This window comes from Rhinichthys klamathensis, unplaced genomic scaffold, assembly GCF_029890125.1.
Source record: "Rhinichthys klamathensis goyatoka isolate OS25496 unplaced genomic scaffold, OSU_Roscu_1.1 h1tg000029l_1, whole genome shotgun sequence".
NCBI lineage: Eukaryota > Metazoa > Chordata > Actinopteri > Cypriniformes > Leuciscidae > Rhinichthys > Rhinichthys klamathensis.
Window position 1 is genome coordinate 157,042 of NW_026606579.1, and position 14,449 is coordinate 171,490.

General features: G+C 36.8%; 1 protein-coding gene across 1 annotated transcript in view; it reads right to left on the reverse strand.

The window, feature by feature from the left end:
• The window catches only part of ttll12 (tubulin tyrosine ligase-like family, member 12), a 51,691-nt gene that overhangs the window by 16,145 nt on the left and 21,097 nt on the right, over positions 1–14,449 (reverse strand). Inside the window, exons 5-9 of the mRNA XM_056245089.1 lie at positions 4,626–4,759; positions 4,367–4,443; positions 2,764–2,880; positions 2,278–2,472; positions 176–287 (exon numbers count right to left, since the gene is read on the reverse strand). Coding sequence (XP_056101064.1) covers positions 176–287; positions 2,278–2,472; positions 2,764–2,880; positions 4,367–4,443; positions 4,626–4,759 — 635 coding nt within the window. The remainder of the gene's footprint in view (positions 1–175; positions 288–2,277; positions 2,473–2,763; positions 2,881–4,366; positions 4,444–4,625; positions 4,760–14,449) is intronic.

The window sequence follows — 14,449 nt, forward strand, 5'->3', positions numbered from 1 at the left end:
AGACTCCATAACAGTTTAAAGTTGTGAGTTGTCACCCTTGTAACAACAGGTCAGCAAATGTTGACCAAATGTTTGTGACACCTCTCAAGCTGTAGAGGCAGAATTCTATGTAATTCTGTAGGCTCAGACTCAGTACAGAAAGTGGGATAACAGGCTTGTGTGTGTGTATGTATACCTTTGGGGTGCTCTCTCGCTGTCTGATTATGTAGTTAAGGTTGTTCGTGGTGTGTGTGTCCAGACCGCGGGCCAGGTTCCAAGGTTTGCAAATCCAGTGGTTTTCCAGTCCTCTGAAATTATCATTGACAAACATTATAAACTACAAATAATAACAGACAATACGTGAGCTTGATATTTCAGACTTCATCTTAGGACCATCCTTTATGCAGAATTTCATATTAGACTAAAATAGATTTAGAATGTTCATTTGCTTTGTATCCAGTGATGGAAATTCCTTTATGGAGGGTGAAATGTTTTCTTTAAAAACAGTGTAAGAAAATTGTGAGAAGATTGTTAAAGAATACTGATACGATCAGTAACAACAGTAACAATAGACCAGTGTGTTGTGATTTGTCAACCCTTCCAGCGTGTTTCAGAAATGTCACGTCCCTTACCATAACGGCGAGTTTTAACACACTACTTTAGCAACTCAACCAGGCCTCACATCATTATTTTACCTTTTACATGGTCAGGAATTATTTAAATGAGGGATAATATGATATGTACGTTGTTTTGGAAATAATTCTATTCGAAAAGCTAGGAGGAAGGAGACAAGTGGAAACCCCTGAAAAGTCAAAGTATCAAATGTTTATTTCTTGCAAGAAGTAAAATTGGCATTCAAATACAGACAGCATCTATATGAGAAGGCGCTGGGCTGGTCCCTTTCGCCAAGTTATATACCCTAAACACATCTTGTGTAGGCTGCATCTGTTTCAGAAGATTACCTTTGTTACCTTAAAAGGAAACGTGTTTGTTCAAGATCTCTTGTCTAACATAAATTTATCTAGACAGAACAATGACATCTTCGTTAAAGTTTCCTGTTCTTAGCTGCTGTTCGAATTCACACTTATCTCTTGTTTGATCAAAAGCTGCACACATACATTTCACACTTGAAGTACACAATAGGTTACTTGGAGTACACATAGTCCCTTTGCTACTTGGTTTTCTGTCACACATACATTTTGTTCCAGAAAGCTTATCTTAACTTATGCATTTCTAACAGCTTGGTTATATCTTTAATAATGTCCTTTAGCTTATATGAGCATCTTCCTTTAAATGCTTATGAGTACATAAATCTTCAACGTTAATAAAAGTTGCACACATCTAAAAGTAGAAAACACATCTAAATGTAAAATTTCCATTACAACGTTCCCGGAAGAAAACTCAAGACTACAATTGAGGCGTTTTTGTGCTTTATAACTTTGTAGGCCTTTTTTATGCTCAAACAGCGACATTACACTAAAGAAAGTTGAAGATGTAAAACAGCATAAATGGTTAATATTATAGTTAATATTATATATAATCTACTATATTATAATTAGTGGTAATTAGAAATATGACTAAGGATATTAAGGACTATGAAAGACTATCGCAACTCCCTTTTAATGTTGATTGTAAGTTATATTCTTATGTTGAAATCCGATATTTAGTGGCTAACAATGGGAAACTGTTGATTTAACCAGTCAAATAGAAGGAAATCTATTCTGTGCAACTATGTAATATTTAAATATAAAACCATATCCATCCAATCCAATCAATTCCTGATGGGAAATATCAAGTCCCGCTCTAAAAATTTTTTCTTATTTGAGAAGCCGTTTCATGTGTCACAATAGGGAAGGAAAGACTATCGCAACTCCCTTTTAATGCTGATTTTAAGTTATATTCTTATGTTGAAATCCGATATTTCAAAAAGTATTGTGCATTTTTTAGGAAGTTCAAAAGACCATCTAACAACAGCCACAAAAGGAAGTGGAGCAAGATGCTTTAATTAGATCTGTCATATGATTAAGACCTCTAGACTTTTGGAAGTGGCTAACAATGGGAAACTGTTGATGTAACCAGTCAAATAGAAGGAAATCTATTCTGTGCAACTTTGTAATATTTAAATATAAATGTGTGTGCGTTTTTCTGTTCAGGCAGTCGCTCTGTTTCCACGACTGAACAGACTCCCGGACGTTTCTCTTTTACCCTAGGACGTTTAGTCTGATAACATAGTGTGAGAGAATTACCACCATCCGTTACAAATTAGTTTTGCAGCACTATGATTGGACAGACGCTCACCTCTCCTGTCTTTGCAGGTAATGTCTGATAAACTGAGGCAGCTCAGTCTGTAGATTAAAGGTCTTGGGGAGCCACGGAGCCCCCTGACCTCCCCTGGCTCTCCGTGCCACAGATGCCAGGCAGTCTTTAGTGGTCAGCACCGTCTCACAGGGGAACTGGTTGAGCAGGACATGAGGCCGTTCCTCACTCAGTTTCCTATTAGTCAGTTGAGCAAACAAAAGTATTTAAGTGAAACAAGAAAAGTAACAAATCACCAATTGCCAAGGGAGACAGACTAAAGTGTGTGGGCCAGGTTTTGTCCAAATTGTGGAACATTTGGGGACCATACGGTTTCAAAAACCTGAAATCGCCCACCATCAAGTAAAACAAAGTAAAAATAGCTTAATGAACAATGTCTTAATTAAAATGCAAAATTGCAAAAAAGGTTTGCATGAGGATTAGGTTTAGGGATAGGATTGAAGTGTGGGTGTGTGTAAAGCTGCTCACCGATAATCTCGGATATGGGAGAAGGTCCAGAGTACGTCAGCCTCTTCCTCGTTTTCAGTGAATTTGAAGCGTGGATGTTTCAGATGGTCTAAAACCTGCTTCATCTCAGTGTAGACCCTGATTTGTGCATACAGGAAAAGACAAAGTGAATACTATGGAATATTTCAGAACGTAAATTAATCAGGTATGATAAATGTGAATACAGCCATTTATGTTGAGTTATTATTCTGTTATAGTCATGTTTTTGACAGTGTGTGTGTGTGTGTGCAGAGGCCTGTTAGAGAATGAAATGTGCTCACATATGGTGAGCTGAGACACTCGTTCTGCTATAAGAGAAAATACGTGATGAGCTGAGGCCTCTCGTTCCAAAAACTGATGCAAGGAGGAGATCCAGTCAGATGATTAAGTCAAATATATTTCTTAACAGCAGATAATCAAATAATAAATTAAGAGTAAAATGAATTAATCCATAAACAGGATTAAAAGTTTAATAATGAAACAGTTAAAATCACTTCTAATATTTCTTAAGGAAAATATAATTCAAAACCACTCTGAGTATAATATTCTTGCTTAAAGGTAAGTTGTTTAAGAGAGCTCTCTGAGAAAAGACAGTTTGTGAAGGAGCAGGGTCTTGTCCAGGTTGAGACTAACAATTACAGAAAATATTCTCCTTCTTATGCAGATGCTTCAAAGCACTGGACTAAGTTCCTCTTTTCCGATGATAAGAGTATGTACGCATGCAAGGGACGTATCAGTCCCCTGTGGTTTCACACCAGGAAAGGGGGGCCATGCACACATTGTCTGGTACCCCTGAGGTGTCAGAAATGTGTCAATCTTAATACCATACACAATACAGACCAACTACAAAACATGTCATTTCTGCAAGATGTTCAGCTAAGATACAATCAGCATGTCCATTTATTCTAAGACATTTTGAACTCTTTGTGGTCTGTCTGGTGGTACATACAGACGTTTGACCTCTTTAAGACAGTAAAAACAGTAAGTACAAAAGTTCACCTTAAGTCAATCAGCTACATTTGAGACATAAAGATTAATAAAAGAAAGGCATTTAAAAATGCATGACCCTTTCATGACCCTTTAAAGCCAAGCAGTTTTTGTAAACCTCCCTGGCCTTGGAGGATGAAGGATCTAGACAGAGAACACAACTGCCCACACTGTGACCCAAGATTTATAGTCGTTCATTAAGGATCAGTTGCATTCAGATACATGTTCCAGATCCTCATTCTCCCTCACTCACACTTTCTCTCTCTCTCTCTCTCACACACACACACACACACACACACACACACACACACACACACACACACACACACACACACACACACACACACACACACACACACACACACACACACACACACACACACACACACACACACACACACACACACACACACACACACACACACACACACACACACACACACACACACACACACACACACAAATGGGGACATTCCATACACATAATGGTTTTTATACTGTACAAAATAATGTCGAAATTATTTTGACATGGAAATAAGACTTTAGAGTAGCAAAGGCCACAATGAAACAATACTTGACATTCAACATAAAGGCTTACTTTAGAACTTTTCCATCTGGTACACCATAAGGCTGGATGTCTACAGGAAGCTTCTCCTTGTTCTCTTGTAGAATCGTCTGGAAAAGTTCAGTGGTGTAGAGAGAAAATGGTACTTAAAGATTTTTCTGGATCAAAATGAGGTCCACAAAAACACCTAAACAGTCTGACATATTACAAGTAGGAATGCCAACATCCAAATAAGATTCCACATAGACAAACACTTCCAAATGTTATTTTAAAGAGGATTAAATTCACTCACTTCATAGTAAAGGTCAGACGGTTCCCGGATGTCATCGCTCACTGCCTCAAGGTCATCGGGGAGCCATGGCAACAGGCGGCATCTCCTCACCAAAGCGTCTTCTTCTCCGTATGCAAAATCACGCGTCACCTCCTCTGATAAATGTCAAAATGTCAAAACTCTCATCAAATCAAAGGCAGAAATTTGAATAAAACCACTTTATAATGAAGGGGTGAATTTAAAATTTTCTTTTATTATTTAATGGATAGGGAATCATAGTTTCCTTAAATTTATTGCATACATTCTGCTATTAATGTAAAGGAAAATATCTGTATTTTGTTATCTGAGAGGTGACTGTTACTAGCGTGAGCCAGATCTTCAGTTTATATTCATATAGTCTGGCTTCCATTGAAATATGGACTTATTTTGTAATTAACTCATTTGATCATCATGCAAATGAATCAAGAGTTCTAAAGTTTGATGTTTTGCTCTTACTTTTATTTTGCTGTTCTCATGATAGCTGTAAAGACAACTGTGCCTTTCCGATGTAATATTTCTGCAAAGATTTAAGAGGAACTCGTTCACATTTGCTTAGGGCCCAGCGATAGTGATCACTTAAGACTGGAGCCGAAACCACATTTGTTCATCAAGTTTATCCTGCACCTTGACATGTCACCGTGACCTGCTAGACATTCACATGACCTTTAAAAAAGTTCAAATTATGGTTCAAATAATCTATGCTTTTCAACAGGTTGTGATATACACTCACCGGCCACTTTATTAGGTACACCTGTCCAACTGCTCGTTAACACTTAATTTCTAAGCAGCCAATCACATGGCGGCAACTCAGTGCATTTAGGCATGTAGACATGGTCAAGACAATCTCCTGCAGTTCAAACCGAGCATCAGTATGGGGAAGAAAGTTGATTTGAGTGACTTTGAACGTGGCATGATTGTTGGTGCCAGAAGGGCTGGTCTGAGTATTTCAGAAACTGCTAATCTACTGGGATTTTCACGCACAACCATCTCTAGGGTTTACAGAGAATGGTCCGAAAAAGAAAAAACATCCAGTGAGCGGCAGTTCTGTGGGCGGAAATGCCTTGTTGATGACAGAGGTCAGAGGAGAATGGCCAGACTGGTTCGAGCTGATAGAAGGGCAACAGTGACTGAAATAACCACTCGTTACAACCGAGGTATGCAGCAAAGCATTTGTGAAGCCACAACACGCACAACCTTGAGGCGGATGGGCTACAACAGCAGAAGACTCCACCGGGTACCCAGTGTTAATTTTGTCAGCAAATTTTGATTTAGTTTTAGTCTTAGTCTTTTGACTAAAATGCCATTTAGTTTTAGTCATATTTTAGTCATCTGAATTGTTTTAGTTTTAGTCTAGTTTTAGTCGACGAAATACAATAACATTTTAGTCGACTAAATCTACAGTAGATTTAGTCGACTAAAATATAATGGGTTTAGTTCAATTGTAATGCGTTAATTTAGAATTTCTCTAAAATTTCCAAACCCATATACTCTCGGAGAAAACATCTATTAACCTATTAATATGAATGATTTTTAAGTTTGAACATGCAATACAGATACAGATTTAACTGCTGTTACTTAAAAAATATCTTAAAATGAAATAAAACCACTTTTCCTAAAGTACAACACAGTCTTCTTTACAATGAATGATATATTCATTCCTTATAACTACTTACACATCATTCTTTATTCTTTCAAGCAGACATATTTATTTGTATGAATTAAATATAATTAATCCTTATTAAAGCTATTAACAAACAGTGAATGCTTTTCTCTTTTTCTTTTGTTGCTTGATCAAAATTAAGGACACGGACCGCATTAGGTTTATTGCCACTGTCACTTTAAGACGTCGGATCATGTCCAATGACATGCGGATACAATTGCACTGATGCACATCCGACACACTCACAGTTTAAGACATAACCAGCATAGTTTACATGAATACTCTCCAAAAAGGACATTTAGACATACTGTTGTGTATTTCTCCATTCAGACACGAAAGAGAGCTCAATTCAGTAGCCTACTCGCGCGCTGTAGGTGTATTGTGCATGACTGCACGCTTCGGGTTAGGTGTGTGCGCACAGAAAACCGCACCGAATAGAACTCTTTTTTGCATCGTCACTCTTATTCAGAGATCTATATGTCTGCCCTACTCATTCTCCCAGACGTTCACATTTTTTAACGTTTTATGACCGCGGGGTAGATCACGTTACAGTAGCCTACAAATGTGCGCATCTACCACACACGCAGGACATCAGTTCTGACGGATCGCTTCCCAAATCGTCACTATCTAACATTTTCGTCTAGTTTTTATTAGTTGACGAAAATGTCAATAGATTTTCGTCATAGTCTTTGTCATTCAAAACTAGGTTTTATTTAGTTATCGTCTCGTTTTCGTCTGTGAAAAAATGTCGTTGACGAATAATTTTCGTCGTTATTTTCGTCAACGAAATTAACACTGCGGGTACCACTCATCTCCACTACAAATAGGAAAAAGAGGCTACAATTTGCAAGAGCTCACCAAAATTGAACAGTTGAAGACTGGAAAAATGTTGCCTGGTCTGATGAGTCTCGATTTCTGTTGAGACATTCAGATGTTAGAGTCAGAATTTGGCGTAAACAGAATGAGAACATGGAACCATCATGCCTTGTTACCACTGTGCAGGCTGGTGGTGGTGGTGTAATGGTGTGGGGGATGTTTTCCTGGCACACTTTAGGCCCCTTAGTGCCAATTGGGCATCGTTTAAATGCCACGGCCTACCTGAGCATTGTTTCTGACCATGTCCATCCCTTTATGGCCACCATGTACCCATCCTCTGATGGCTACTTCCACCATGTCACAAAGCTCTAATCATTTCAAATTGGTTTCTTGAACATGACAATGAGTTCACTGTACTAAAATGGCCTCCACAGTCACCAGATCTCAACCCAATAGAGCATCTTTGGGATGTGGTGGAACGGGAGATTCGCATCATGGATGTGCAGCCGACAAATCTGCGGCAACTGTGTGATGCCATCATGTCAATATGGACCAAACTCCCTGAGGAATGCTTCCAGCACCTTGTTGAATCTATGCCACGAAGAATTGAGGCAGTTCTGAAGGCAAAAGGGGGTCCAACCCGTTACTAGCATGGGGTACCTAATAAAGTGGCCGGTGAGTGTAGATGGCCCATATGTGTGACATTTCACTCGCTATAATATCATTATAGTATGAAACAAATAAGATGACCATAATAAAAGAAATATCTGGGCTATGAAATGTACAATGAATAAAAAGAATGATCAGTGTATGAACTATGTATGACTTGTTTAAGGAAAAAACCTTTGACCCACAAAACTGCTGTTATCATGAACCAGATGCACAGATGCACAGGATGGACAGATGCACAGGATACACAGACCCCTACCCTGCCTGTCACAGTTTCCAAGAACCATGTACACTGTATATGTTATCTCACATCCTATGTACTCAGAATTAGGGTGTGCTGTTGCTAGCTAACCATATTATGCGTTTAACTGCGGAAAGAGATTGCTGTTAGCTACCGTAAGTGCTTGCGTTTAACTGCGGAAAGAAATTGCTGTTAGCAACCGAACTGTTTGCTTATCTACGAAAGAATCTGCAGCTGCTGGAGTACCGGTGAAAAACTGACTATAAAAGAAGGAGACTCAGACGGACTCATTGCTCTTCCTTGCAATCGACACTCTGATATGCCAGCATTTGTCAGAGGCAAGAAGCTCCAAGCCTAGCTAGTATCTATCTGTTAGATTAGTACTCATTTTGATCTGTAACAAGTGTTTCTTTTTCATTTGATTATTTTAATAAATTCTGTTACATTTATTATAATCATCTGACTGGACCTTGGATCATTGAGTGCTGTTCACTTTCCTTCAACTGAATCAAGAAGATTCTTTCTGGGGAGAACCAACATCAAGGGGTGAGAATTCTTTTGAGATAAGAATAATTCACTGTTGAATTTGATTGATCAACCAGCCTAGCCAAAGAGGCAGCATATAACATGTAAACATCTAGAGTGATATATGTAATACCAACTGTTATAGTGCGAACAGGATTGAAGAGTACCGCAAAAGGTAGACTTATAATATAGAGGGGAAATCTATTATCTCTATAATAGAATACGAATTTATATAGACTGATCACCTAACTCTTGAGGACACGACTAAAGGATAGGCTCTTTAGTTACCGCGGGATTATATTGATGTCCTGAACGGATGTCTTATAATTCGGAACGGTATTAATCGTGAAAATCCATCGCAAGGTACTTCCCTGTCACATAATCTAGCCTAGTATATTTACATTTACATTTACATTTACATTTACTCATTTAGCTGACGCTTTTATCCAAAGCGACTTACAATTGCTATATATGTCAGAGGTCGCACGCCTCTGGAGCAACTAGGGGTTAAGTGTCTTGCTCAATGCTCAGGGACACATTGGTGTCTCACAGTGGATTCGAACCCGGGTCTCTCACACCAAAGGCATGTGTCTAATCCACTGCACCATCACCACCCCTCAGTATAAAATTGAATAGTATAAAGTGTCTAGGTAGACTTCTTGCATTCATCTTCTTTGTTTCTTTCAACTTATTCTTTATTTCTTTGAACTTCATCAACTGAAGTCATGCATCAGAGTTTGAGCAATATATGGCTACATTCACATTGTCAATTTTTTGGATTGACAACCGCATTTAATTACAGGTTTGAGTCTTGAAATGTTCGATTCAATTATAGAATGCGATTGTCACTCGTATAAATAACTGAACTGTGTGTGAACAACATAACTGTATTAAGGACTCAAATACAGAACTGACAACCGTATTGTGTTGCTGTGTGAACACGCATGTTAAAATGTGACAATGAATCTTAAGTAGTAGTTTATATCAGCTCAAGTTTGCTTTGTGTGGATGTATTGTTGTGTTCCAGTGATGTGCTGCCACTCCACCTTGAAGGAAAAAGATGTTGCCTATGTTTTATCTAATGTTGTGTCTACAGGGATTGTATATGTATATGATAACCATGTGAGGATGTCAAAACAACAGCCTTCAGGAGAATCAGAGAATACAGACGAGTATGTAAAAAAAATGCTATGGAAATCAATGGGGCTCCATGAACTGTCTGGTTACAGAAATATCTTCTTTTCTGCTCAACAGAAGAAAGAAATTCATACATGTCTGAAACAACTTGAGGGTGAGTAAAGGGACAGTTTACCCCAAAATGAAAATGTCATAATTTAATGCGTCCAAGATGCTGTCTTTAAATATCCACATTTGCATTTAAAAATGCTGTGTACTGTTAACCTAAATGACGTCAACTGGCCTTCCATATGCCAATTACAGAAAATCCATGGATTTAGGAAATGTGGAGACCTCTCTATGAACAGAACTTTGATTCACATATTTTCATGTGTGCTGAGAAATATACTTTTTTTGCAGCAAAATATTTAATGATTTTTATAAACTAAACATGACTTTTATATTTGTTATCTCATGTTAAAATGTGAATATCAAATCACATCAAGCTTTTGATGAACATTTACATCTCTTAAATCACCATTGTATAGCATTACATGTTTTGCCCTCATAATACAACTAGAGCTTTGATCATACAACTGAATATTGAAATATCATCTTCCTTAGATATCATATTGGGAGATATAGAGTGACAACTGATATTTCAATGCATTGTATATAAGTAGCCTGCAATACTGTTGTAAAGATTTACATCATAAACTATCAGAATTTTATCTTACTTTTTGGCAATTTAAATATCAGCAACCGCATCAATTGCATGTTTAGATTCCTCAGTTTGGACCTCTGAATGAGTTTTTTTAATTTATTATTATTATTCTTTGGGTGTGAGCTTCATATTCTACTATATGAGCCACAACAGCCTTATACATCACAGTTTTTTTACTATTATTTCATATGCCAGGTTTTACTCGGTTAAGAACTTATCAGGATCAAATGAATACATGAACTAACGACATAAGTACCAAGCAGTAAAAGACCTGTAAGATGGTGTGAACGATAATCTCCTTTGTTTCCTGTGGAGCGTGAAAGTCAAACGTGTCGTTCGAATGTGAAAAGCCCAGTTAACGTCTGATCTTAATATTTGTTTAGGGTTGCCATTTCTCCCATTCTCACTTGAATTTTCGACCGGTAGACTTAAATGAGCATCTTTGATCTGCCTTTTATCATGATGCGCAGACATGTGAAGCACGCTCATCTCCATGAGGGGCAGCCTAATGTGGCCCGAGTCATTCCACTGAGGTATAATCCCCTTTGTTCCCTGCGGAGCGTTAAGGTCATAGAGATTGGAATCTATTTGATCCTGTGCCTGCTCACTAAAACAGCCAGTCAATAAAGACAGACATGCTCATTAAAGATATAAGAATCAACCAAAGTTACCTGATTTAAAAGAGAAAGGAGAAGCAGAAAAAGGAAACGTTTCTATAGGTCTTGTTTATGTTTAATCATTTTATCAAATCTAATTAATCATATAGTTTGTTGTGTTTATCATTATCATCATTTGAAATGTATGTTCAATGCTCTTTTTCACTTATTAATCCTGATGTCTCTTGACTTAGGTTGACCTTTTGTTCTTTCTGTAGGACATGAGCAGAAGTCTAAAGTTTCCAATAGACAGACCACAGTAGAACAAATGTTTTTGTTAAAGTGATTAAATATATTATCTTAACTATCATGTCTGCAGTAAATACATCTTGCATGTAGGGGCAAGAGCAGCTTCTTTCTTTATGTATGATGTATTGAGACTAACAATTTCCTGACACATATGGTCCAGAACATGTTCTGAGATATACTTCTACAAACCCACAAATCCCCAGACATAAGTCAAATTATATTATTATTAAATTAAATTATTATATGCAGGTAATTTACATTGCCCTTCAAAAGTTTTTTTTTTTTTAAATCAATAAATACGCTTATTCAGCCAGGACATATTCAATTGATCGAACGTGACAGTGAAGACACTTACAATGTTATAAAAGATTTCAAATAAATGGTGTTCTAGTTAACTTTCTATCTAAAGAATCTTGAAAAAAATTTTTATCACATTTTCCACAAAATATTAAGCAGCAACTGTTTTTAAGATTGATAATAATGAGAAATGTTTCTTGAACAGCAAATCAGTATATTATAATGATTTCTGAAGGACATTGTGACACTGAAGACTGGAGTAATGATGCAGAAAATTCAGCTTTGATGACAGGAATTGTTGGAGAATTTCATTTGTCTCATACATGGGTCTAAATAAATGCTGTAATGTTAGAGAAAACTAGGCCTGAGAATATGGGCAGACAAAAACTATGGGAGGATAGAACACCAGGTCAAAGAGTATGAGAGAGAAGGACTAAGACTGTCAGAAGACAGAATAACAGGTCAAAGGGTATGTGAAATATAGACTGGAAAAATACCCAAAAACCATGTATTAAGTAATTTTTTTAAAAACGCATGCGCAAAGAACCTGCCAATAAGAATAGGACATCGATGCAGGGGTTTCTAATCGTGGCGAGGTGACGAGGAAGAGCAAAAAGAAAAAGATAACTGTGTGAGCGCTAATTGGACACCAAACGATAAGAAAAAGGTATAAGACCAGAGCACTGATCCTTCTGAGACCTGAATCAGACTTTGAGACCTGAACCAAAGATTGAGAATTTGCCACAACAATAAACTATCATAAAATGTATTTAAATAAAAAAAAATTGTACTATTACTATTTTAAATTGTAATAATGATTCACTGTCTTTTACTGTATTTTTTTGATTGCACTTTTTTAAACTGCATTTATTTGAATAAAATTGAAGAAGAAAACCGTTTTGGTCAGCATAAGAGGCTTCTTTCATTTAAAAAAATGTGAACGGTATTGTGTAGGACCTTCAGGTTACAAGTCTGACTCTTTAAACATTAGGCCACGACAGCCCACCATTTTTTCTCCTGCTCTGAGACAGAAATCTCCACTTCAGTAGCACTTACATACACCCACCTTTACAGTTTTATACTCTGAAGGGTTTTACAGAGGGGTTTCTTCATATTTGCCTGATTTTATACATTTTATTACTAAAAATATATGGTAAAAATTGAAAGAAATTTGGCGGTTGAAAGTATTTTCTGATTTTTGGAGTGATAAAAAGAGACTCTAATATGTAATAAATAAATAAATAAATAATTAAACGAGAATTTTGAACCTGGCTTTATCCAATGTTCAGATTTTTGTTCTAGAAATGTATGCAAATTAGTGCATATTTAATTAGATAATGCCTCATTTGCATATTTACACAACACGTCTTGCCTCAAGCTGCAATAATTTATATATATTATAGTCTTATATTGTTGTGGCAGATTTAAAGTCTTTGGTTCAGGTCTCAAAGAAATCTTTCAGAGTCGAAGTTCTAGGTCTCAGAAGAATTAACATTATTAAACAATTCAACAAAGTGAGATGCCAGCTGTTCATCTGACTTACAATGGTCAGCCCGTTATCTTTTTGCTTCTCCTCGAGATATCGCCACCTTTAGAAACATCTTCCCTGAGGCCTTCTTTCTATTGGTGGAGAATCTCTGACCATACGCTTTTTAAAAAAAAACATCTCATATTACATATACTTTTTTTAAAAGCACCTGGCTCATATTACATGTTTTTCAGACCTTCTCATGCCTTTTACCATGTCCACCTTCCCATAAGATATATGTACAGAGATTTTGGGTACTTTTCCATCCTTACAAACCCTGTGAACTAGTTTTCTGCTTGTCATTACAGCATGTAGACTTTTGCATGAGACAGATGAAATTCCCCAACAATATATATATATATATATTAACAATTTTTGTTAAATAAATATTTCTTATATATATATATATAAGAAATATTTATTTAACAAAAATGGTTGACACACAAGTACCGTGCCACTTTACTTAACATACATAAATTGTAGTATACATAAAGTGTGTTGTGATAGCAGTCCCAAACTAGTTTTTGTTAATACAGTAAAGCTAGTAAGTTGGTATGAGCAACAACATTAATTAAACAATATACAAAATAACACAAAATTTTGAGGTTGCAGAGTGATGCAGTGAGATCCAGGCAGACGAGCAATGATTAAGTTAGAGAATGATCAATTTGAATAAGGAATACTACATTGTTAGATTAATTTTCAGGTATAGACTATCTGAAGCCTCAATGCTATCAATCACCAATCATCAGTTGGAAACAGGTGCATCTACCTCCGTGATGTGTGGCGGCAGCAGCAGTGTGAGATATCTCGGGAGAATTATCAAGTACACGCAATGCCAGTGTCATACCACAACATTCTCCCATTTATTAAGGAAGATGGGTCATCACATTAATACACACAAGATTAGGCAATAACATCCAGGATGCGCTGGGCATCCAATCATAGTATTTAAAGTTTAGACCTTACCATACATGGAATATTAAGAAATATAGTAATAAGTAAGAGCGGTCAAATGTATGTGCGTGCCTTGGGTTTGTGTGAGTGTACCAGTGTGTCCAAGCCAAGGTCTAGTTCTTATTTTGTCTAGGTGTGTCCACGATGTGCACATAACAAAATGGAAGTTATACAAGGGCAGTCTTACACAAGAACTGTCAAAAAATTAAGCTTAAAGGGATAGTTCACCCAAAAATGAAAAATCTGTCATTTATTACTCATCCTCATGTCGAATGCATGAGGAATGCATACATCTTTGGAATGCAAATGAAGATATTTGATGAAATTTGAAAGTTTTCTGTTCTCCGTTGACAGAAATTTATGCTTTT